At 48.3% G+C, this 25,054-nt stretch overlaps 1 protein-coding gene across 1 annotated transcript in view; it reads right to left on the minus strand.

Moving 5' to 3' along the window:
* Positions 1–25,054, minus strand: part of CROCC2 (ciliary rootlet coiled-coil, rootletin family member 2) — a 1,301,560-nt gene that overhangs the window by 1,249,299 nt on the left and 27,207 nt on the right. The window contains exon 2 of the mRNA XM_078665477.1: positions 12,518–12,668. Within this exon, the coding sequence (XP_078521603.1) occupies positions 12,518–12,668 (151 nt within the window). The remainder of the gene's footprint in view (positions 1–12,517; positions 12,669–25,054) is intronic.

Below are 25,054 nucleotides of genomic sequence, written 5' to 3' on the forward strand. Positions count from 1 at the left end.
AACTAGGCCTACCAGGCTCTAGAGGATATAATGCCTTTGGTTTTTGCAATGCTACTTGAACTCTAAGTAACTACACCTTGTTGGCTGACTCCAAGAGGGGGGAGGGGGAGAGGGAACTCCGTGAAAAGGGCCTACTAGTTTACATTCCCTGGATGTTGCTGCATGTGAGTGGGGAATAACAATACTTCTGTTACATGGGAACTTAGTAGTTCGGGGGTGGCTTGACACCTACAATAGTGCCTACCTTAAGGGGGACTGTTCTACTGCTTTTTGAATGTAGTTTACCTTTGCATGTGTAGAATTAGAATTAAAATACTTTTTTTTATATAAACAAGTGTTTGACTGGACATTGATGTATTGTGTTAAGTCAGGAGTCTTCTTCACTGATCTGTTCTATACTTCCCTCCGAGGGAGCCATGACTGCTCACGCTATGTTACCAATTGAGAGTCCAGTGTAGAAGTAGGCACTTGACCCAACTGAGCAGGATCCATAGTAGGGTGGGCCCCAGGACATTAAAAGTAAACGGCCTCAACCACCTCGGTTGGGTCCAATACCACTGCGTGCCCCGCGACCCTCTTAACAGGGTTCTAACAATATATATATATATATATATATTCACTGAAAAAACCATAGGTTTCACACCAGTTATAGTTAGGAATTAGCATTTAAAAAACCTATTAAATTCATTGGAAAAACCATAGGTTTCATACCAGTTATAGTTAGCTGGAAATTTTACTCGCAAAAACCATTGAAATTCCCACGTTATAGTTAGTTGGACTCACTATAACTTGCGCGTGCAATGCACTGCTAATGACGTCACATATTACATCACTCATGACATGGTCAGTGACATCACTCATGACATCACTGATGACACCATCCAGTGAATGTGTGTCTTTCTGAAAAATAAATATGTTTTATATATGTATATGTAAAAATTGATGGAAGAATAAATGTTTAAATAAGTGTTTACATGGATGTTTAAAAAAAAAAATTGATTGGTTAACTGGCTTATTAAGTGTATCTTAGTGAATACATATATTAGTGAGTAATGTTTAAATATTTAAATATATGTATTAGTGTTTCACTTTGTGTATAAGTGGTTGCATAGGTTGGTGAGTAGCTACATGTGTATGTATATGGGTTATTAGATATTTTTTTAGTATCAGTATGAGTGTCTGTATGGTTTGGTGGGGGTATTACTTAGCACATACATGCATGAATGACTGACTCTCTGTTTCTATGTGTTTTGAAGACAGCATATGTGCAGGAGTGAATGGGTGAATGAGTGTGTATATGTGTGTGTTAGTGAGTGAATGACTGTCTCACTAGTGTCTTTATTAGTAACTACTTATGTTTTAATCTAGTATATGTGAATGTTGATGTATATAATTGAGTATATGTGAGAGAAAGATTGTAAGAGTTCCTGTTTAAATAAGTATGTGTTTCTATAAGTGATTGTTTAACAGAGTAAATATGTGTATGTTTTCTTAGAAGTAAGGTGGTAGTGTGTGTATACCTGTATATGCAAATAAATGGATGTTCAATAGTTTATTTGCATGTATGAGTATGTGTGTGAGTAACATTTGGATGACTGTCGGTGTGTAACAGGATGTATAGGTGTATCACTAGATATGATGAGTGAGTATATGTATGAGTGACTACATACAACTGTTGGTGAATGAGTAGATGTGTATATAGATGGTGGAATTACTGAAGTGGTTGTTGTAACTGATATGGGTATGTTCATTTTTTTGAAAAATAATTTTTTTTATTTTTGAATGTGTTCAAGGGTTACATTACAGTGAAAGGAGGTCTGTCACTCTGTCACAAGGATGGTGTCATGAGTGATGTCATGAGTGATGTCACTGACCATGTCAGCAGTGCATTGCACGCGCAAGTTATAGTGAGTCCAACTAACTATAACGTGGGAATTTCAATGGTTTTATGCGAGTAAAATTTCCAGCTAACTATAACTGGTGTGAAACCTATGGTTTTTTCAGTGAATTTAATAGGTTTTTTAAATGCTAATTCCTAACTATAACTGGTGTGAAACCTATGGTTTTTTCAGTGAATTTCAAAGGTTTTTTAATAGCAAATCTCTATAGGTATGAAAAGTAATATTTTTTATAACAAATTTTATATTGTATATTTATGTAATAGTATTTTTTTTATGTTTTTTTAAAATTTTATTTTATTTTTTTGCTCCGGAGCGCACTCGGGACGCGTACCGATGCGCTCACCGGTAAGCACAGTGTTACGGCGCGCCCCGGGGCGCGTACCGGTGAGCGTCCCGTTAGCGCTATTGCCGCGAACGAAAACAACATCGTGACGTATCGCGTAGCCGCGTGATGCGTCATATGACGCACTGCATAAGCGCACCCGGAATCACCCGAGCGCATACGATCGCGCAACGTAAGCGCCGCCGGGCGCGCCCCGGGGCGCGTAGCGTAAGCGCGTCGGGTCATGTGACCTGAAAATAACACTTTTCATTGGTGCAGAACAGTTTTGGTTTCCAAATGATGAAAGTCCGGGTCATGTGACCTGAAAATAACACTTTTCATTGGTCCAGGACAGTTTTTATTTCTCCAAATGATGAAAGCCCCCACCTTTTTTCCTTATTCTGACTGTCCTTTGACTGAGGAAGACCTGTTTGGAGATCTGTGACTAATCTTTTGTACTTTAAATGGCTACAGTAGCAGCAGCAGCTGGAGCATCTGCACCACCACCACCACCCCCAAGAGGACCACCACAACATCACATTGGTGGTCAAGAAGAAGAAGAGGAGGAGGAGGAGGAGGAGGGGAGAAGGACATTCCTGCCAGAAGACAATACCCCATATAGGCCAAAGGAGCACATTGTATGGGAGTTTTTTTCCATCCCAGAGGGCAAGAAGAAAGTGAATGCGCCAAAGGTGACTTGCCGAATCTGTGGCATTGAACTTTCAAGGGGGAACCCTAATAAGAAATATTCATTTGGCAATTACACCATGATTCGGCATATGCAGCGCAGGCATCCCAACAACTATGCTGCTGCAGATGTGAGAGAACTGGCCAGTAACCCTCCCCAATCTTCACCCAGCACCTTTAAAAGAAAGCAACACACTCCATCGAGACCAGAGACAAGGGAGATGAGCCCAAGCATACAACCACGGTTTGGTGAATTCAGGATCACATGTATTTTTTGTGGTAAGACCATCACCTATGGTGAGCAGAGCATAAAGCTCATCATCCTTGCTGGTGACAACCACAATTGCCCCAAAAAAACATATTTTTTACAGATTTTTTTGCTCCAGTTGAGCCGTTTACAATTCCCTGTTTTTTGTTTCTCCCCATAAAAATATCAAAAAAAATATAAAATAGTTCATAAAAGCCCAAAAAGTACAAAATGTTCAATAAAACATTAAAAAAATATAAAACAAAAAGAAGAAAAAAACCAGTTCTTTTTAGAACTACCTCCAATTTATAAAAAATGGCTTAATTTTTTCAAAATCTGTCATTCTTTTTTCCCCAAGGTACGCTCCCTGGTACGCTCCCCGGTGCGCGTACCGGGCGCGCCCCCGCGCAAATTAAATTTTATGGCCCCCACATCAAACCTAGGGGGTCAGGGGGGTCTACCCTGCCCCCTTTTGCTCATTTCCCCCTTTGTTTTTGCCACCTCTTGTGTCTCGATCCTACCGAGACACAAGATGGCGGCCGCTCCGGACTGTTTGGAATGTTGACAGACACCCGAGAGCCAATCAGCTTTCCGCTCGCGAACTCGCGTAGCGCTCTGGAGCGCGTCCCGGTGCGCGTACTGGGGCGCGCTTATAGATATATATTTTTTTGAACCTAAATTACTCAAAATACACTGGAGCACATATCTTGAGACATAGCAAAGGCACATCGGGCTACCAGTCCCTACAATTTTGCCAAGTTTCGTGGAAATCCATTCAGCCGTTCGGGCTAAAAGTGAGTCCAACCGCCCTATGGAAATTAACATGGGGAAAACACGTTTTGGGACCCCCCTTTTATCTCGGCCCCCGCTTGACGAATCCCCCCCAAACTTTCAGGGAAGGAGCGGAGCGGAGCTGGCCATTTTCTTGGAGAAATTCAGCCAATTCCGTCCATCAACGCCAAAGTTATTCCCAATAGAATGTTGCGGATTTCCTATGGAAAGTAGATCCTAACTATAACTACCTACTGGCGACCGCGTTTCAGTACTCAGCATAGAGTGAAGCTACTCAAAACCCGGAGGTGAAAAACACCCTCAGAATTCACTGTTACCCATCTATAATTTTATGTTATGTATGGCCCCAAAAAAATCTGTCCATGCTTTCAACTGCTACATGGTAGCAGAGGATCATTGGGGAAGTCATACAAAACATGGCCTCTGTTGTGTGTCCCTGTCCCAAAGGTTAAAAAATACATACATATATATATATATATATATATATATATATATATATATACATACATACATATATATATATATATATATATATATATATATATATATATATATATATATATATATATATATATATACACCTTTCCTGCCATCCTTGACCAACTTCCACCACCTTCCCTGCCTAACTCCCCCCTCCTGAAACTGCATTTTCTGCAGTTAGACAAAGCAGACAAGCAGAGCTGCGCTGATTCTCAGAGAGCCTTGTCAGGCTGGTCTAGAAGGCCTATATGACATCAAAACAGCGGATAATCAGTTTTGTTATCAACTATTGCTATGTCATAGCAGAGAGTTATGACATTTAGAAACTAAAATAAACAATAGAGGCTCTCTATGAGAGCTATATATAACAGAGGTAAGGTACCTCTCCTTGTAATTATCTGCAATTAACCATTAATCATACCATAGCCTTACCATGTTAAAGATGGATCTCTTGAGGGGGCGTGGCCAAGCAGCATGGCCGACAGGACGTGAGCTCTACCAGCTCCGTCCCGAGGACCCGAGGAATCCTGTTCAAACATCCTGCCTGGGCTGCCAAAGTCCCTGAATTCGATGTCGGAAACCTCTCCAACTCGCCTGGAGCCTCTGGGCTGACGGAGAAACTCGGAGGTCGGCTGTGAGCGGTGGTGGTGGCGCCGTCGACGTGCGCGGCGCCGCTTTGAACTACGCGCCGCCGCGGTCTGGGTCTAGAGCGTGGGGCCGTCCGCTGAGCGGCCGCCTGGTACAGACGCGCAACAGCTCCTGGCACGAGGGGCTCCCTGGCGGACCTCGGCGCTCTGAAATACACCACTGGGGTGCATCTGGCGGTGGCGATTGGCAGCCACGGACCCCCGGAGTTCCTGCCTGCCTGACGGAGGGACCGCAGCGCCGCCCGTCCCTGGCGAGGCCCCTGCTGTGACGGCCCGGCCGGGCGCTGATTCCGCCGAGGGTCGGCTGACGGCCGCCTGCGACTCTGGGGACCCTGAACGGCACGGGGGACTCCGTGAGTGTTTTGACCCTGGCCCCTGACGGGCCCTACTTGTTGGGTGGTCGGCCTCTTCTGGGCCCCTGGCCGGGACACACGGGACCTTAGGCTTTGCCCCTCCCCTCTCACCACGGGAGCCTGCACGATACGCCCCCGCTGCCCATTGCTGGTGCCCCAGTTCCTGGCGGGAGACGTGGGACGAGGCGCCTGGAAAGTGGCGGTGGCGCTGGCGCCCGATTCGCGCTCGCCCGCCATCTTGGATAGCTTGCCCTGGGGGCTCCCGGGTGGCACTGTAGCCGCATGCGAGGGGGGAGTTCCTGAATACAGCTTGACCTGCAAGTGGGTGCCCGCCTGGAGGAGTGCCCCTGGAGCCCTTGGGCCCAAACTGTCGACGGCTGGAGGTGGAGGGATCCCTGAGGGGTGCGTTGTCGAACGGTCCAGCCGGCCCCTGGTCACTCCTTTGGCAGACGCGGGGCCCTGATCACGGCTGAGTTCTTAACGTGACACAGAGGTCGGGAGCCTGCTACCATCGTTTTTGCCACTGTTGTGGGGTCGCCTGGCTGGCGTTGGACATAGCCCGTGACCTGATTGACGCGAGTCTAGCAGCGGCCTCTCCGCTGCCTGGCCGTGGTCTGGACATCCTCGCACTCACCTTCCCAGGCCGGCGAGCCAAAGGTGGGTCCTCTGGAAAGCACTAGTCAAGTGCAGCGTCCATCTAGTAGTATGGCGACTCGCAAGGATCGGTCCTCGAAGGGCTCCCAACCTAACACTATTGTTCAATACACTACCCCACGCCTGCAGTCGCAGAGGATTACGCGCCAGACGGGCCCTGAAGACGGAAGCGAAGGCCCTGCGGAACCATCTAGAGCCGAACTTTTGAAAGCTATTCAGGGTTCCCACTCTGCCCTGGAGCGGCAAATAGAGACAGTTTCTATAGATGTGAATCTACTCCGGACCGACCTCCACAAAGTGGCAGATAAAGTTTCAGATGCAGAAGGCAATATTACACAACTACAGGGTGAAGTGGCCTCATTGCAGAAGACAGTTGCGCAACTTACATCTACCACTCGGGCCTTGGAGAGGCGAGCTCAGGACGCGGAGGGGAGGGCCGTCGGAGTAACATAAGGGTCCTGGGAGTGCCGGAGAGATTGGAGGCGGGAAACTCTGAACGCTTCCTAGAAACCTGGATCTGTACCCATCTATGCCCGTCTGGTCTGTCCGGCGTCTTCGTCGTGGAACGAGCGCATAGAGCCCTTGTGCCCCCTCCGCGCCCAGGCGAGGCTCCTAGAGCCCTCATTGCGAAGATCTTGAACTATAAAGACCGTGACTGTATCTTGAGAGCTGCAAGGGAGGCGGAATCCCTCATGATTGAAAACAGCCGCGTGTCAATATACCCTGACTACACCCAACAAGTGCAGGAACAAAGGAAATCCTATCTGGGAGTCAAGCAAAAACTCTGTGATATGAAACTCCAGTATATGCTGTTGTATCCAGCTAAACTCAAGGTGCTCTCCCAGGGCCGAGCGCACTTCTTCGAGACGCCAGCGGAGGTATGGGAGTGGCTCGAGATCAGAGGAGATGACCTGCCCCCGGGTGAGCGAGGTGGCCCCCGTGAAACTTGGGGGACTAGACCACAGAAGCGCCGCCGAGGGAGGGGACGACGCCGATCGGGATCCCGTGGATCTCCTGGGAACCGACCTACGGTGGGAGCGGATGGAGCTATTCGAATGGAGGTATCGCCGTTGAGAGCGGAGCCGGTATGGCCAGGGAGCTCTCCCCCTGGTGAGGTCTTGGTTCCAGATACTCTACAGGTAACACCGTTGGCCACGGACTCTACGATCCCGTTGGTCCCGGAGACAGCCCTCCCTGAGCCAAGACTGGAATAACTTGTTGACTTGAGGTACATGTTCCTATATGTGTGGATATCCACCACTTGTGAGACCTCCTATTGACACTTTGGTTAGCTACCACAACTCCTTGCTATTACTGAGGGTTTTGGATACATAGACTGTGATGGAAGACTAGCGCCCTTCTGGCACGTGGGGCGGAGGGGGAGGGCGGGGCCAACTTTTGCCTTGCATAACTACTTGCCCGACATACAAATAGGGGAGGATAGACATGCCCAGGCACTATCTTAGGGTCCCTGGGCTCTTCGGGGAGCTCGGAGGGAGGGTGGGTGGGGTTGACTTGGTGTGTGTGAGTGTGTGTTGAGTGGATTGTATGGGGTGGCTGTGTACGTCCTGGCACTGGCAGGGGAAGGGCGGGGAGGCATTTTTCTTTGTTGCTATCCTTTCGCTCGTGGGTGGGGGTGGGGAATCTGTTTTTGCAAATGTTTCGGGTGTTGGGGTTGCTGGAGGGTGGGTTGGGGTTTACGCAGAAGTTGTTGCTGGCATCATGTGTATGTTGAATCCGGTTTGTGGAGGGTTCCCTCGTGGAGCTCCTCCTTTAAGTCTGACTACTGTGGGGACCGGGTGGGGGCAGGTCATGTTGTACTTCTACTGTGGCCCGAACAGGCGTAATGGTTGGCCATGGGATTTAAATTTTTAACGTGGAATGTGCGTGGATTGGGTACTTGCACTAGGAGACACAGAGTCCTCACCTTTCTTAAACGACATGGGATTTCAGTAGCTTGTCTGCAGGAGACCCACTTAGACGACGACGGTGCGCAGCGCCTGTCCAAGAAATGGAGGGGCCAGATTTTCCATTCCTCCTTCTCTACATATGCTAGGGGGGTCCTCATCTGGGTGGCACCGGGGATTCCTTGCGCTGTGCAGTATATTGACGCAGATGTGGAGGGTAGATACCTTTTGGTGAGACTTAGATTGGATGACAAGGAGTTCCTGCTGCTTAACACCTATGCCCCAAACACCGATGACCCGGCCTTTTTTCTCTCGGATCCAGGATCTTGTGGCCCCTGGTTTGGATGCACCCCTCCTTTGGTTTGGGGACTTTAATTGCATATTGCACCCTGAGTTGGACCGCCATCCGCCCCGGTCGGGCACTAAGCCCCGTATGACGGCGCGTTTGCGGGAAGTGATGCACAATCTTGGGGCGCTGGACGTGTGGCGGGCTTGTCATCCTGCTCAGAAGCTCTACACATGCTACACCCCAACACATGGTACCCATAGTAGATTGGACCGCGTGCTTGCGGCTAACCTCACTCCGTCTCTCACCTTGACGTTTACCCATCAGGCCCGGTATTTATCGGACCATGCCCCTGTGACGTGCGTGGCGCAGTGGCCTGATCGAGTTACACGCCCCCGCACATGGAGAATGCCCGCTGACCTCCTCCAGGATCCGGTGGGTAAGGATCATGTAGCGACATCACTATCGGACTATGTGGACCTAAACTGGGGGGGTGATGAGCTGCCCTATTCTGCTAAGTGGGATGCATTGAAAGCAGTGGTGCGCGGAGCATGTATGGGCCTCACCTATGGGGTCAGAAGACAATTACTGTGTGAGTTGCGGGACGCAGAAGCTGCGCTTAGGCGCACCCAGTCCCGCTCCGATCCGGAAGCATTAGATCTACAGGCGGAGGAGGACGCCTTGGTATCAATCCACGACATCCTCTCCCGGCTTGACAAATTTACTCTGGGCCAGTACCGGCAACGTCTCCACCGTGAAGGCGATAAATCTGGCCGCCTGCTGGCTTGGATACTTCGCCGTGAGTTTGCTCCGGAAAGGATAGTTGCCTTGCGCGACCAGTATGGTGTTATGGTCCACTCTGAATCCGATATCCTCGAGGTCCTCCGGAATCATCTGCAGACGGTGTATGAGGCAGACCCGTCGGTTACGGAAGATACCTATCACTCGTATCTTGAGGAACTGAACCTCCAAGCCTTGCCAGAAGCGGCGGCAAAAGAACTAGACGCGAAATTGACACTGGGTGAGATTACTGCGGCAATGGCCGCCCTCCCTCGTGCCAAGGCCCCTGGTGGGGACGGTTACCCGGCAGAGTTCTACCATTCCTTCGGACACGTCCTGGCTCCCCTCCTGTTGCAAGTCTATAGTGAGGCTCTGCAAAGGGGCGCCCTTCCGCCCACCATGAACCAGGGAGAGGTGTGCATGATTTTAAAGCCGGGCGGTGATAGTGCTGACCCCGCGGCGTACCGCCCTATCACCTTGATTAATACGGACGCAAAAATCCTCACTAAGTTATTGGCCACTCGCCTTGCCCCACTCATGACTCGGCTGATACACTCCGACCAGTTCAGATTTATCCCGGGTCGTAATACGAAGATGAATTTGCGCCGCCTGAACCATATCCTGCATGAGGTACGGGGGCGAGAGGGCCCTCATGTATTGGTGTCGATCGATTTAGCTAAAGCCTTTGACACGGTGCACTGGGGATATTTGATGCAGGTGCTCCGGAGGACAGGGTTCGGACCTGAATTTCGCGCCTGGATCCGGGTGCTCTACGGGGCGCCCCGGGCCAGGGTGCGGTTGGGATCGGAGGAGTGGTCGTTGGGGAGGGGTACCCGGCAGGGCTGTCCTCTCTACCCTCTTCGCGCTCGCGATTGAGCCCCTTGCCGTCTCCGCCCGCGCTGAACTACAGCGTTGGGGGATAGCCGTGGGTGACACTACTAATGTGATATCCCTATACGCAGATGATGCACTCTTTTATCTTACCTCCCCCTCTGAGGCCCTTCCCGTCTTGATGCGGATCCTGGACCGCTTTGGTGCGGCCTCTGGGTTGCGTATTAATCTTAACAAATCCCTGGTTTTCCCGCTGACGGGCTGCGTCCCAGACCCCGGCGTGGATAGGCCCTACCTGGGCCTCCGTTGTGAGCGGGAGGCGTTCCGCTATCTTGGTATTCAGGTAGCCACATCTGATGAGGCCCTGCTGACTCACAATGTGGACAGGGTGCTTATGGCCCTCCGCAAGTCTGTCACCTTTTGGAATGCGCTTCCTCTCTCTCTTATGGGACGGTTGGCGGTTGCCAAGATGGTGATGCTCCCTAGGATCCTATATGTCTTACAGAACACCCTATGTCCATTGCCTCCACGAGTGTTTCGCACTTTGGACTCGCTCCTCACCTCCCTGCACTGGGCGGGTGGGAGCAGCAGAGTAGCTTTACGCACGGTAGTGCGCTGTTGGGAGGAGGGAGGCCTTGAGGCCCCGAGATTCGAACTATATTACTTTGCGGCGCAACTCCTCCCAGCGGCGAGATGGTTTGCGGAGGAGAAGAACTGGGACCTGACACTGCTGGCTGGTACGGTCAATGAAAGGGTCCTACGAGAGGCCTTGATGCAGTGCCGCGGCGCCGATGACACTCTACCATATGTGGTGCGCCACACGGCCGACGTCTGGCAGCGGTTTGTTGAGAAAGTGTTGAGGCGAGCGCCGTTTCATAGGGAGCTTCCGATATGGATCTTGGCCCCGGTACTCCAGTTGGAAGAAACTATGTCCTATCGGGAGTGGCGCTCTGGTGGATGTGAGACACTAGCAGATCTCTACCCAGACAACTCTTTCCTATCATTTGAACGAGCCAGGGAGTCCTTTGAGCTGGGAAGAGGGCAATACCTCCACTATCGGAGCCTTCAAGACGTGGCCAAGGCAACATGGCCCCAGTATCCACAGGCCCCTCCACTCACGCATACTCTCGACATCATACTGTCCTGTGGGCGAGGCAAACGATTGATCTCCCTTCTTTACTCGGCCATGCGCCGAGACTCAACCCCCCCGACGGCGCCGGCTTGGGCGGCCTGGGAGACGGACTTAGGGGTGGCACTGGAGCCAGACCAGCGGAAGCGGATTGGGCTCTTGACCCACAAGGTCTCCTGTAATGCGCGTTTTCAACTTATACATTTTAACTTTATCCACCGAACCTATATGACCCCTGTCTCCTTGCATCGCATCTCGGCGGATAGACTTCACACTTGCCGCGGTGTGGAGCGCAGAGAGCGGGCTTTCTACATTTAGCGTGGGTCTGCTTTCCGGTTCAGGACTTTTGGAGGAAAGTAGTGCCCCACGTTGCCCGGGCCACGCATATCAGGCTCCTTTTGGACCCGCTCCATTGTCTCCTGGCGCTGGTACCCAAGCCCAGGAAGAAGAAGCTGTCTTATAAATTCTTGCAACTCTTGTTGGTCCTGGCGAGGAGGCGCGTGGCCATCACTTGGATGGGGCAGAGGGCACCTGACCTTTCCCTTTGGCTGAGAGATGCGAGAGAGTGGGCCCTGGCTGAGGAGACGCACATGCAGCGCACTCGCAGGGATGAGAAACTACAGGATGATCTGCTTGCCTGGAGGGTGTTGTGCATGGAGGGGCTAGCAGAGGATGAGTCGGATGCCACCAGCGCTGAATTGTTTTCTCCCACTGATCCGGAGTCTGACTGTCCTGAGGAGGGTTCCGAAGTGGGGAGTCTGGATCAGGTGTAGGAGCCCAATGTACCCACACCGGGTTTCCTTAGAATGTCTGTTTGTACATAGCTGCGATCCCCATAGGTCCAGACTACTTGATAATGTCCGTGCCTTCGCTGGGCCCCACATTTATGACTTACTTCCTTAGACTTTGTACTATTGATGCCTTGTTTTTTGGGGGTTTTGGTTATCGTTGCAATGTTAAACGCGATAAGAATTCAGAATGAGAAAATTAGCGAATGTACTGATAGTTTTGTATCCTTAGGGCACGAATGCATCTCTCCTATCCACACTACATGCTTGGTTCCTACGCCGCCCAGCCTCCGGGATGTGGGCCGTATTTGGCTGTGTATTATCCTGTTGACAGCATGTTGTTATCCCATCCGCGTATGAGATCTGGATGTTATTGTACTTTGTGCCTACTCTATATTTTCGCAATAAAAACATATTAAAAAAAAAAAGATGGATCTCTTAAAGTGAATCCCTATCTCCAGAGCAGATTACTCTGTTGGTGAGCAACCCTTTCCGGGAAGTGGACTAAGGATAGAAGTAATTTGTGCAGAAAAACTTATCTGGTGGGCCAAAAATGTTGAAATGAAGAGCAAGCAGGGATTCACGTGGTTGTTGCACCAAGAACTTCAACCCTGGGCACAATGTTTTGAGTGAAATGTAATTGGAACTCCATGTGAGCTCAGAATCAGTGTGCTGTGTTTGGTGGACTGTGGGTGAAGATTTTAGGAGTGTACCTTCACGTGCATCCTCTGACAGGTTATCTGTGATGATTTGTCGGATCCGAACAGGGACAGAGGTGAAGCTGGATCTTTCCCCTTCGCCGCGGATGGCCAGCCCCCTGTGTTCTCTTGCGGCTTCTGGTTTCAAAATAGTATCCTCCAATTTCTGAGAAAATAAATAAGAAACTTTTTTAATATTAAGCGTGACAGGTAACATTGTATTCAATTTGAATATGACGCTGGCCTTTAGCCATCATGTATACTATTTTAATTTGCTGCAGATTTAAAGTGGGTAATATCAGAATCAAAACACTTGGACTCTGCTGTCTTTTCTTTGGAGCCATGGTGATGAAAACCCCTTTTGGTAATGGGGGAGGACTCACTGGGGAGACATTCTAGAAGGCATCATTTACGTATCCAGGTGAGACATGGGTCTCGTGGACAATGGAAGTCCTCTAGAATGGGGACTGAGGAGGAAGGTCCTATCAGCTCGGAGAAATTAAAACATTAAGTAAGAGAAGGCATATATTGTTTTTTGCGCTGGTATTTCCACAGAACTGAGGCCACTTTACAGAAATTATGTATGTTGGTATTCTTGGAGGAAATGTTATATTCCCCTGCGGCCCCCCCTCAAGTTCTAAAGGACCCATGAAAAACATATTCCAAAAAATGAGCTGCTAATTTAATTAATACTCAGAAAAGTGAGTATTACCTTATGGATGATCACTTTCTGTGATTTTTTTCACTATATTCACTTGCACTGTGATATCACATTATTTCAAAAAGAGCACCATTGTTGTTTATTGTAGAATGTTTACAGGTCTTCATTGATACTCATTTATCAATGATTGTACTCTTTGACAATCCAAAATAACTAAATAAGTTTCTTGCTAAACGAAACCAGTAGGAGTACTTGTGTTTTTTCTCCATGGTACACCCTAACGCCTTTGGCTCCAGTGGTTGTTACATACTTTATGTAAAAATAGAGGGAGTGGCCCAACTATCCAAGGGACAGGGTACCAACACAAACAGTGTGAAATAAAAATTCCCTTGGAACCAATAGTCCCTCGAATTTAATTAAAACCGTGGCAACAGTTTTAATTAAATTCGAGGGACTATTGTGTTAGGATTTACTGATATTAGGCTGACGAATTAATGTTTTGGGATGATTTCGGAACGAATCACCTAATAATGTCTCTGTTGTGATGTTGTTTTTTTTAAATAATTTCTTTTAAACTGTTTCGGGAGTATTGGTGATTGTAAGTGACATTGGTTCCAAGGTAATTTTTATTTCACACTATTACAGACTTTAAACTTATGTGAGTACATTATCACACTTAACACTTTAGACAATTCCTATTTTTAATTTATCTAATTAAATTTTGAGCTTAGAAGAGACCAGATTGTTAGGCAGAGGTCGTAGCTTTGTACCTACTAAGAGAAGCAACTTTATTTCAAATTCAGGAAAATCTACTAAGATTCTTTCATAGAATTAGAATAGATGCTTCCTACCAAGATGAACCGACTCCCATTTAGAGAGACAGTACAGGTCTCTATCCCCCATCTACCTTTAACTCCATCTGCATATCAATGCCCAGTGACATACTTACATTTGAGAAACTGTTCCTTAATGAAGTAAAAAAAAGTGAAAACATTTTTGAATATTTTCCCTATAATATAAATAAAACAAAAAGAATGGCACTCACCACCTTAATGCAACCAAACTGAGATAGTCATAAAACCAGCCGATAAAGGCAGTGACATCGTAATTATGATTTTCCACCAACTACAGAACAGAAGCCCTTCGCCAACTGAATAATACTGAACATTACCCTTTACTCAGAAATGACCCTACCAAAAATATTCGCAGGAATATTCTGTTTGTTTGTAATACTTTATTCGTTAAAAATGTATCATAAAAGTAGATACAGTTTCATTTATAAAAAGTTAAAATACAAAATAAAATATGCAGGAATATTCACAATATTACCAAAGCTGCGGAATTCAGTGGGTTTATACGTCACAAGTTACTCTTTTTAAACAATCTTTCCACAGGGCCCTATTTTTGGGTATTTTACATACTATCTAAAATTCATTAAAATTATATGAATCCTCCAGTAAGACCAATCGTCTCAGGATGTGAATCTGTTCTTGAACCCATTGGCAAATATGTAGATCCATTTATATGGGGTTTTGTTCGCCACACTAACACTTAAATCAAAGACAACATGAATTTGATTAATCAAATAGAGAATCTTAACTTTGACCCCTCACAAGATCTCATGGTTGGTCTAGATATTGAAATGCTTTATTCCAATATTCCACGATTGTATGGTCTTGATGTAATGACCTCCTTATAGGACACTAGACCTTGTGCACCTTGGACCCCAACCTCTTTCTTCAAGGGCCCTCCTGGAAACTGCCCTCACGAAAAACATTTTTCAATTTGAGAACAATGTGTATCTGCAGTGTAAAGGTGTTTTAATGGGAGCCTGTTTCACACCTAATTTTGCCATTATGTAAGTAGATCATTTTGAAAATCAGAAAATTCGACACCAGGATAAAGTGGTCTTCTTTCACTGCATATCTTCACAAAATACTTCCTTTTTGTGTTTCTTGGACACACCTTTCTTTCATGAGCTTGATGGTGCCAATGATGAGAACAGGGCAACCCTGGTGAGTACCTGCCAGGTTCCCGTTGGTGGTGCGCCCGTGAGGTGCCATCTCGCTCTCACACACTTTTTTAGTCTTTCTTGGGTTATTATCAGACACTAAGTGTGTGTTTTTCTGTTGTCTCGCAACTGGATGTTTTTCTTAGGGAATGGGCGATTGTTAAAGGTGGCACATCATCAGGATATACTGACTACCCTGATAACTAATGGTTGGGGATTAGGATTTGTAATAATTATGCAACATACAGTACACCCTAAAATAGATGAATGTATAAGTGCCTACAAGGTCTAGGTCTTTTTCTGTATCACATCTAAAGAGAGACGAGACAGTGTCGCCTCCACCCCGTTGGTGTAGATGGAAAAAAGAAATGGGGCGAGGACACATCCCTGTCTGACTCCTTTCTCGATCTTAAATGAGCGTGTGCATTCCCCGTTTCTGCCAAACCGCACAGAGGCATTGGCATACAGCTGACGAATAAAACGGATAATCAGGGGATCGATCCCCATGCCCTCCATCATAAGCCACAATTTGGAATGGGACACACAATTGAAGGCCGCTGACAGGACCGTAAAGGCCATATAAAACTTCCCACCTTTGGCCTTTGTATATTTGTTGATGCAAAGCGAGAGGTTTAAACATTGGTCCACTGTCCCCTTACCTTTCTGTAAGCTGTATTGCGCCTGCATTAAAATATTACGTTCTTGTGCCCACTCCTCCAACCTTGCTAACAACAGTCGGCCCATAAATTTGGCAGTTGTGTGCAGGAGGGAGATGGGCCTATAGTTCTTGGGACAGCTCTTAAAGATTGGAACTATTACACTGTGGTTCCAGGATGGAGGGGGACACTCTACTGCTATGCTATTCAAAACGTTTGTAATTAAAGGGACCCACAGGTCGTAGTTGGCCTGGAAGAGGTCGATTGGGACCCCATCTGGTCCCCGGGCTTTCCCATGAACGCAGGCTTCCAGTCCTTTTCTCACTTCATGCAGTGAGAAGGTCAGGATTCCTTGGATGGGGGGCAGTGTATCAGGTTGAGGGAGCTCTTGGTGAGTTTGACGTGCGAAGATGGTTTGGAAGTGCCCTATCCATGCATCTTCCTTTACATGCGTGTCTAGAGATGGGTCATTTAATTCTTTAAAGTATGGGGTATTTATGAACTTCCAAAACTCCCTACTATTATGTGAGCTTGCAGCTTGTTCAATATCATACCAGGCGTTCTCTCTTAGTTCCTTCTTAAGTGTACTTCTAGTCTGCTTATAATCTTTATGAAGTGATCTTATGAGTGCCGGATCTCTAGGGTGGATTTTTAAGGCACTATAAGGGCTCGCTTTGCTGACGAGCATGATGAATCAAACCAACGGCCAGGTGATGTGCCGTTTGCTGGTTTATGTCGAGTGAGTGCGGCTTTTAATTTTGTCTGAAGGGCTCTAAACTGGGAGACTAAAAGGGAGGGAGAAGCGTCCTCGTCCAAGCAGTGAAAAATATCCCCCCTTACTTGGGCTAATATGGCAGAAACCAGACTCTTTTTCTCTACCTGTGCCCACTTCATTTGGTAACCATTTGTTTCTGGATAGTGCGATGTTATTCACTATTGGTTGATATCCCTTCGCTTTTTCATGGATACTTAAGTGAGTAAGTAATATTGCGCGATTGTTATGGCAAATAACAATAATTTTGCTAAGATGGTCCACTCTATCTTGTATTACAGAGGAGGCTAAAATATAATCTATAGTGGACTCTGAGTCGTTCCTCCTAAATGTTGGCTCTATCTGACCTGTCTTGCCACTACTAATTACGGTCAGTTGCCTTATGTACAGTAGCCTATTGAGCGTGTCACCATATTCACTATGTGTAAAGTGTGAGAGGGGGTTGCCGTGCAGATCGTCCATCCCACACACACTAGCATCATTGTGCTTACACAGATGGGTATTAAAATCCCCCAGCCAGATTATGCTAGGAAGACCCATCTGTGTTTGTGAGTTGATTAGTCAAAGTTATTTAAATCTTCTACCACTCGTTTCATATTGCCCCCAAAATCCTTATTGTAAAAATTAATTAATATCCGATGGTCATCATTTGTAAACTCCATTTGGAGCATTTGGAAACAGTTATTCTGGGAGTCCACCTGTTTTACCTGTACCGGTATTGTGTTAGAAACTAAGGTCAGGAGACCACCCTTAGCTCTGCCTAACGCAGAGGGCACAGCAGGTCTGTGAATAGCCAAGCCCCGAGAAAAAAAACTGGGTCCTTAGACCAGGTTTCGTGGAAACAGATAATGTCCATCGTTTGCAAATGATTAAGCCACTCCTCATTTCCTTCCTTTGAAGCAATTCCCGCCTCATTCCATGTAACTAGGCTTATCATATTTCTTTCCTCTATTTCCTGCTGGTAAAGGGGCGAGTGGGGAACCTGCGTAATAGGAGCAGTGTTGGCCAATCTTGGGGGCGATGGGTAGGTAGGTGTCGGTGGTCAATCGCATGATTCCAAATCAGAAAGGCGGCGAGTCTGTTATAGAGCCTGACCCCCGGCGCAATATTTGGGTACTCTATATGTCGTAGCATGGGCTGGCCTAATCTTAACCTACCCCTCTGTTCAATTCCTGTAGCTGGTCCCTGTTTATAGAAATGCTCCAGTGCTAAAGAAATAATCTCCGTGTTCCTAGAGCAAGATCTTTCAAGGTTTCTAAGAAAAGGCCAGTATAAGGGTTATTAAAATGTATCACTACGCAGTCCACAGCGAGGGTTTTCAATGAAGCGTAATTAATTCTGTGTAATATGTTTTGGAGAAGCAGCGTGGCTCCGCTGCTTATCTGAGTCATTGGTGGCTTTCAGGAGGGGGAATCCCTCTCAGGAAGCGTCTGTGACCGCGGAGGACATGAGCCACGGACATCTCTCACGTCTTCATAGACGGCGGTCTACATCCGTCTTTGTTGAGCTTGTAGAAATCTCTCGATACCCTCAGGAGCAGCTGTGGGAGAGAAAGGCTATCGGAGTCCTGTGAGAGCCGACAGGGAAGTATCCGCTCTCAGGGAAGAGCGCCTGGCCGGAATCCTCAACTTGCCTGGAAAGAGGAGGAGGACATGGTTCAATACACTTTCCGCTCCATGAGCTCCTCATCCGATATACATATTCGGCCCCTCCCAGAAGGACAGCCCTCTGGGAAAGGTAGTTCGCCGGGCACTGCATTGTAAAAACTGCGTAATGCAGGCACCATTGGTCAGAGCCTGACATTGTAATCCTCATTTCCTTTAGTTTGCCTTTTGACTGCATGCCGCCGGACCTGTTTTGTGCCTGCGAGGGACTTTGAGGGGGAAAACTACACTCCCCAATCTGCCAAGCGGCACAACCACAGCCGTGGCAGAGCAAGGGCACGGTTAGAATCGCTCCAGAAACACGCTCAGCACCCTGTTTCATTTAGGCAGAATTTGCGGCTTTTAAAAAACGTTGTTAGTGTTTTTTTAATACATTGCTTATTTTGCACAAGCTGGGAGCTGGTTTCTTTTAAAATACTGCTTATCTTTGAACTATCTGGTAATTCACTTACCCTGCACTCACTGCTGGTGGTGGCACGCTGAAAACCTCCTCCCGGTACGAGCTGTGTTCAATGCTCAGCGGGCAGGAGGGTCGCGTGCACCACTTCCGGATGGCGCTTCAGACGCTCAGGGCAGCGGTCTAGTTGCTGCACCCGGCGTCGGAAGAGGCGCATAAATACTGCTGCCAGTGCATCTACCAAAGGCTTACTACTCTTGCTGTGGCAGAGCAAGGGCACGGTTAGAATCGCTCCGGAATCACGCTCAGCACCCTGTTTTATTTAGGCAGAATTTGCGGCTTTTAAAAAACATTGTTAGTGTTTTTTTAATACATTGCTAATTTTGCACAAGCAGGGAGCTGGTTTCTTTTAAAATACTGCTTATCTTTGAACTATCTCGTAATTCACTTACCCTGCACTCACTGCTGGTGGTGGCACGCTGAAAACCTCCTCCCGGTACGAGCTGTGTTCAATGCTCGGCGGGCAGGAAGGTAGCGTGCACCACTTCCGGCTGGCGCTTCAGACGCTCGGGGCAGCGGTCTAGTTGCTGCACCCGGCGTCGGAAGAGGCGCATAAATCAAGCCTATGACGCGACCGCGCAACGGACGCGTGCAGTGGGCGCGCCAAAGGCAAGCCTATCTGCGCCGTCCATGACCGCCCGGGGCCAGAACCTCTGGCCCTTTTCTGCCAGGGCACCGTAAACACTCCAGCGCACATCTGCGGCGGCTTAACACTCTGCCCCGGGATGACTGCCTCCACTCCTTGCCAGCAAATACCCACAATGCAAAATGTCCCCACTGCTCCTTCACATTTCTCCCGTACCTCCCGCCTTCCCCACCAAAACACCAGTTCTCAACTTCCTCTTGCTTAACTGTAGATCCCTCCCCAGGAACTCAACTGAAATTTCGCTCCTCTTACAAAACTTTTCCCCCGAGGTACTCTTCCTAACGGAAACCTGGCTCAATGCTAGCTCCGACCCTGATCTGGTACAAGCACTACCCCAGGGGTACGGGAACCAGAGAGTAGACAGGCCAATGGGAAAAGACGGGGGTATCGCGATTGTGTTCAAGGACTATCTTACCTGCCATCTTCTCTGCAGCCCGTTGAAGGACTGTGAGAACGTCCACTTCTCGGTTCAATTCTCCCCCCTTTTGTCACTCTCAGGCCTCCGGATCTACCGCCCCCCGGGGGCAATAGGCGCCTTCTGCAAATCTTTGATAGAAACCTCCTTCGATCTAGCCAGTTCTCTCCCTAATTTCACGCTCCTTGGTGACCTCAACCTTCACTTCAACGAGTTGGGCTCCACAACAGCTACCGATCTAGCTAAAGACATTTCGGCCCTTCAGCTGGCGCAAAACGTCTCTCTCCCTACCCACGCGCAGGGAAACTGCCTCGACCCAGTATTCTCAAACCTAGAGACACTAAAAAGCAAGGTCCCGATCTCCGTCCCTTGGTCCGACCATCACCTGGTCCCCCTTTCCTGGCACCCCCAGACCCCCCTTCCCCAGTCCCCCCTACTCGGTCCCTTACCTGACCCTGGTCCAAGCTACCCTGGGAGAAATGTACCCAGGAACTGAGGAAACATATACCCCAACCCACCACATGTCCGCTGACCATGTATCAAAACATCTGCACCTGGTTAGATGAATCACTCAACACCGTCCTTCCTAAAGCTTGGATTACAAAAAAAACTGGCGCCACCAGATCGCCTTGGTACACAGCCGAACTACGCACCCTGAAACAGAGCTGTAAAGTCCTAGAAAGGAGATGGAGGAAAGATTTTGCAGCTGAAAGCAAGCGCACTTATAGGGAAACCACACGTTATTACAAGGAGGAAATGAGGAAAGCCCAGGCAAGCTACTATGAGGAAAAGATCAAACAGGCCGCCAACTCCCCTAAAGAGACCTTCTCCATTATAAACAGACTACTCAAATACCCAGTCTCCCCCGCCCCAGTGGACCCCCTTGGTACCCGGTGCGAAGACCAGGCCGAGTTATTTTAAAGAAAAATAAAGAACATCCTTAAAACCTTTCCCCCCATTGATCCGCCTGCAGCTCCCCCCACAGCACCCCTACCCCCAGCTGACAGCCTCTTGGAACAGTTTCCCCCCTTTATCACTGGAGGTGCTACTCTCACTCCTGCCCTCAGTAAAGAGTGGTTCACCCAGTGACCCCGTGCCCATGCACACCCTAGCCAAAGTTGGCCCCACCGTCGGTCCCTCAATCGCTGACACCATTAACGCCTCCCTCGTCTCAGGAGTAGTTCCCCCTTTGTGGAAGGGAGCAATGGTCAGAACCCTCCTCAAGAAACCCCACCTTGATCCAACTGACCTGGGCAACTACCGCCCGATCTCACTCCTCCCGGGAATTTCAAAAATTGCAGAGAAATATGTGAACCATATTCTCTCTTCATTCCTGGAAACCGGCAACCTCTTACACCCCTCACAGACAGGCTTCCGCCCTGGTTAGAGCACGGAGACTGCCTTGTTGGCAGTCGTGGAGGAAAGCCGGAAACTTTTAGATGCAGGAGGTGCTGTGGCCATCATCCTCCTGGACCTCAGCGCAGCCTTCGACACGGTGAATCACCAAGGCCTGATTCATCGGCTGAGCAGGCTGGGCATTGCCGGCACAGCCTTGAACTGTCTTCGCTCCTTCTTCGAAGGCCGCACGTTCCAGGTCATTGAAGATGGCAGGAGCTCCAACCCCGGCCCCCTCCAGTGCGGCATCCCACAGGGCTCGTCGCTGAGTCCTACTCTCTTTAATGAATACATGGCTCCACTAGCGTCCATCACGGCCCCATACGGTATCCAGATGGTCACCTACGCTGCTGATACCCAGCTGGTGGTAGCCTTGAATCAATCCACCCCTCACTCTTCCACCCTAGAATAATGCCTCACCGAAGTCGTAAACTGGATGGGGTCCTCCCACCTGAAATTGAATGGTGGAAGGACAGAGGTCATGACCCTTGGCAATTTTGACAACATCACCCTTAGCACCATCTGGCCATCATGCAAGGGCCCAGTCCCCACCCCTAAGCCCGGAATAAAAAGCCTTGGCATCTGGTTAGACAACAAACTGACTTTCCAAGCACAAGCCACCAAAACTGTGGCTACATGCTTCGGCCTCATTAGAACAGCAAGGAAAGTCCATCCCCTGCTCCCCCCAAGCTAAGAAAACCATGATCCAGTCTATCATCCTCTCGAGACTAGACTATTGCAATGCGCTTTACCTGGGTGCCCCCACCTCGGTCATCAACCGACTACAGATCATCCAGAACGACGCAGCCAGATTGCTCACTGGTACACCCAAAATCTCTTCGGCCAAACTCGCCCTGTGCCTCCTTCACTGGCTCCCCGTGAAAGAGAGAATCAGCTTCAAGTCACTCTGTATTGTCCACAAATCTCTCCAGGGCAAAGGGCCGCCCCTACTCTCAGCCATAATCCACCCATACAAGGCCAGGAGGACACTGCACTTGAACGGACTCCGTCTCCTCGCCACCCCAAGAATCATCCGAGCCAGGAGTGGCGGTAGACTGTTCTCCCTGAACGCAGGCAGACTGTGGAATGCCCTCCCTCTGCAACTCCGAAACCAACCAAGTCACGTCATCTTCAGAAAACAGCTGAAAACCCTCCTCTTCCCGTTCTGCCCACTTCTTGAGTAGTTCTGCCTAGCGCTGGGAGGCCTCCAGGTAGCCATGCGCTCTATAAATGTCCATTTCATTTCATTAATTTCATTTCGGGCCATATTATTAAGCAGCTTCACAGATTACTTTGCGGCTCATTCTGCTGGATCTTCACCTCCTCGGGTTGGCAAATTTCAGGTACCATGTGAAGGGTAGCTTGTTTGTGTCTGAACCACTACTACTGCTATATTGTTTGTCGCTCCTGTGGATGGAATATTGCCTATACATATCAAAGGAGTCATTTGATATTGAGGGAAAAGGAAAGGCATTAGAGTGAAGAGATGTCATTGACTTTGTCTACCATTTTTATTTTTTGTGCTAAAGACAATACTATTCATCTATCCGTTCTTCTCAAATAAGACCCTTGATTTCCTCCTAAGAACTCTAGCTGGGGGACCTTTTTCTTTACTTCTTTTCAGCTGGTCTTCTTCAGAATGGGGGAATGATGGAAGGGTATGTACGAGTCATGTTTATTTCCTACAGTAGGAAAGTAGGTAGTGGGAATGGATGATACTTATCATTGTTTTGTTGTTGTAGGTATCCGCTCTTCCAGGTTGAGAAAAGTATCTTACCTGGAAAGAAGATAGGGACACAACAACAGCTGTTTGAGTTTCTAGGTACTAGCGGCTGTAGTGAGAATTATTGAGAATAGTCTGGTTGTTGAACTGTAGTCATCCTGTGTTTTATGTTTACAGGTATCCCATTCCCCGCTATTCCTACCCTAATTCCTTTCCCCCGCTTGATCTCCTCAATACTCTGTGTATGATACGTCGGAGTTGGGGATAGCAGGAGGTGAGACCCTTTGTGCATTGCCCGGACCTTGAGGAGAACCTGTAGTCATTACAGAATTACGCGCCCACAAATTTAACTCCTCCCGGTCAGGGTGACTCACAGAGATGGCGTCCTTGGACGAAGTGCTGCAAGCGCTTGTAGCAGTCCAGCAAGAATTAGCAGCATCAAGAGCAGAAACAGACGCGCTGAGAGATAGAGTTGATAGACAGTCTGGGAACCCATTCGAGCAGCAACGTCACAGATACAGGTGAACGTGCTCCCTCCAATTCCTTTTTAAGCTAGCCCTGAGCGGTATTCAGGGGACCCCCGAAAATACAGACCTTTTTGACCCAGATCATGTTGCAGTTCTCATGTAAACCGGCTTCCATTCTAAACAACCATTCAAGAGTGGCTTTTCCTATCTCACAGGAGATTCGGCAAACTGGGTAGTACCATTGGTTAAATACGATGACCCTTTACTCTCAGATTGGAATGCTTTCCGTCGGGAATTAGATAGAGTGTTTGACCGCCGAGCTACCATGTTTAGCGCTGACAGGGAGTTGTTGGAGCTAAGACAGGGAAAGACTTGATTACATATTTCACCTAGTTTAACAGATTGATCGCAGAAACGGCTTGGCCTGAGAAGAGAATGTCATTATACTACCAAGGACTGAGTGAGGATATGAAGCATGTGTTAGCGCAAATTGACCTTCAGCCCACCACGTATACCAACTTAATGAATCTCACATTGCGTTTAGACCATCGGATAGCCGAGAGAGGAGGGGAGCGTAGGAGGGGTGAAAAAGCCTATGCTCGTTTAGAGAAGGATACTAGGCCAGCGTCTCAAGCTAGTGAGCAAGGGACCAAACCCATGGATATGGGGGCTATCAGAGCACCACTGACAAAAGCAGAGAGAGAGAGCCGCAGGGCACAGGGTCTCTGCATGTACTGTGGAACAAAAGGTCATTCCGTGCGGGAATTCCAGCAGAAGCCCAAGAAAAAAGTCAATTTTACTCAAACAAAAAAGTGGCAGTCATGGCAGTACACAACACAGAGGAGGTCACACCCGAGACAAGCCTGGCCAAAGAAAAGCCCCAGTTTGCGGGCTCCAACTTGCCTTAGTTATCTGTCACCGAGCTAAAGAACAAGGAATCACATATCGTGTTGTCCATGCTCCTTACGAGGGGGCAACAAGACCATCACGTTTGGGTGATGATTGATTCCAGGGCCACCGGAAACTTTATCGATTGTGGATTAGTACAACGGTTAGGCTTACAAAGCTTTCCTAGGGAGAAACCTGAAAGAGTGTTGGCCGTGGATGGTACACCCCTTAAATCCGGACCCATCACCGAAAACACTGAGGAAGTGGGGCTTATCCTAAAAGGGGACATTCAGGATCACGTAGAAGACCTAACTTTGAACATTATTGAGGCACCACAGTACGAGGTCATATTGGGCATGCCTTGGTCATGGCAGCATAACCTCACCAACGATTGTAAATGGAAAACTGTGGTTTTCCAGTCTGAAGAGTACAAAGCCAGGTGCATTTGTGCTTCTTGCCCCCATACTATAGCACTCACCCATGCTTTCCACATCGCCACCGCTGCTGAGAAAGAAGCAGTGCTTCCCTCTGAGTATGCCTTCTACAGGGATTTTTTTATTGCGAGGCCAAAGCAGAAGTACTACCTCCTCACCGCAGCTACGATTGCCAAATAGACCTGGCTGTGGGAGCTACCATCCCGTCATGTAGGGTCTATGCCTTGTCCGAACTGGAGACTAAACATCTGGGAGATTACTTAGAACATTTTGTGAACATAGGCTTTATATGACCCTCTCGCTCTCCGGCAGCCCCTCCACTTTTCTTCATCGTAAAAGCCAATGGAGAGCTTAGACCGTGCA

The sequence above is a fragment of the Lissotriton helveticus genome, chromosome 11 (genome assembly GCF_964261635.1).
Source record: "Lissotriton helveticus chromosome 11, aLisHel1.1, whole genome shotgun sequence".
NCBI classification, from domain to species: Eukaryota; Metazoa; Chordata; class Amphibia; order Caudata; family Salamandridae; genus Lissotriton; species Lissotriton helveticus.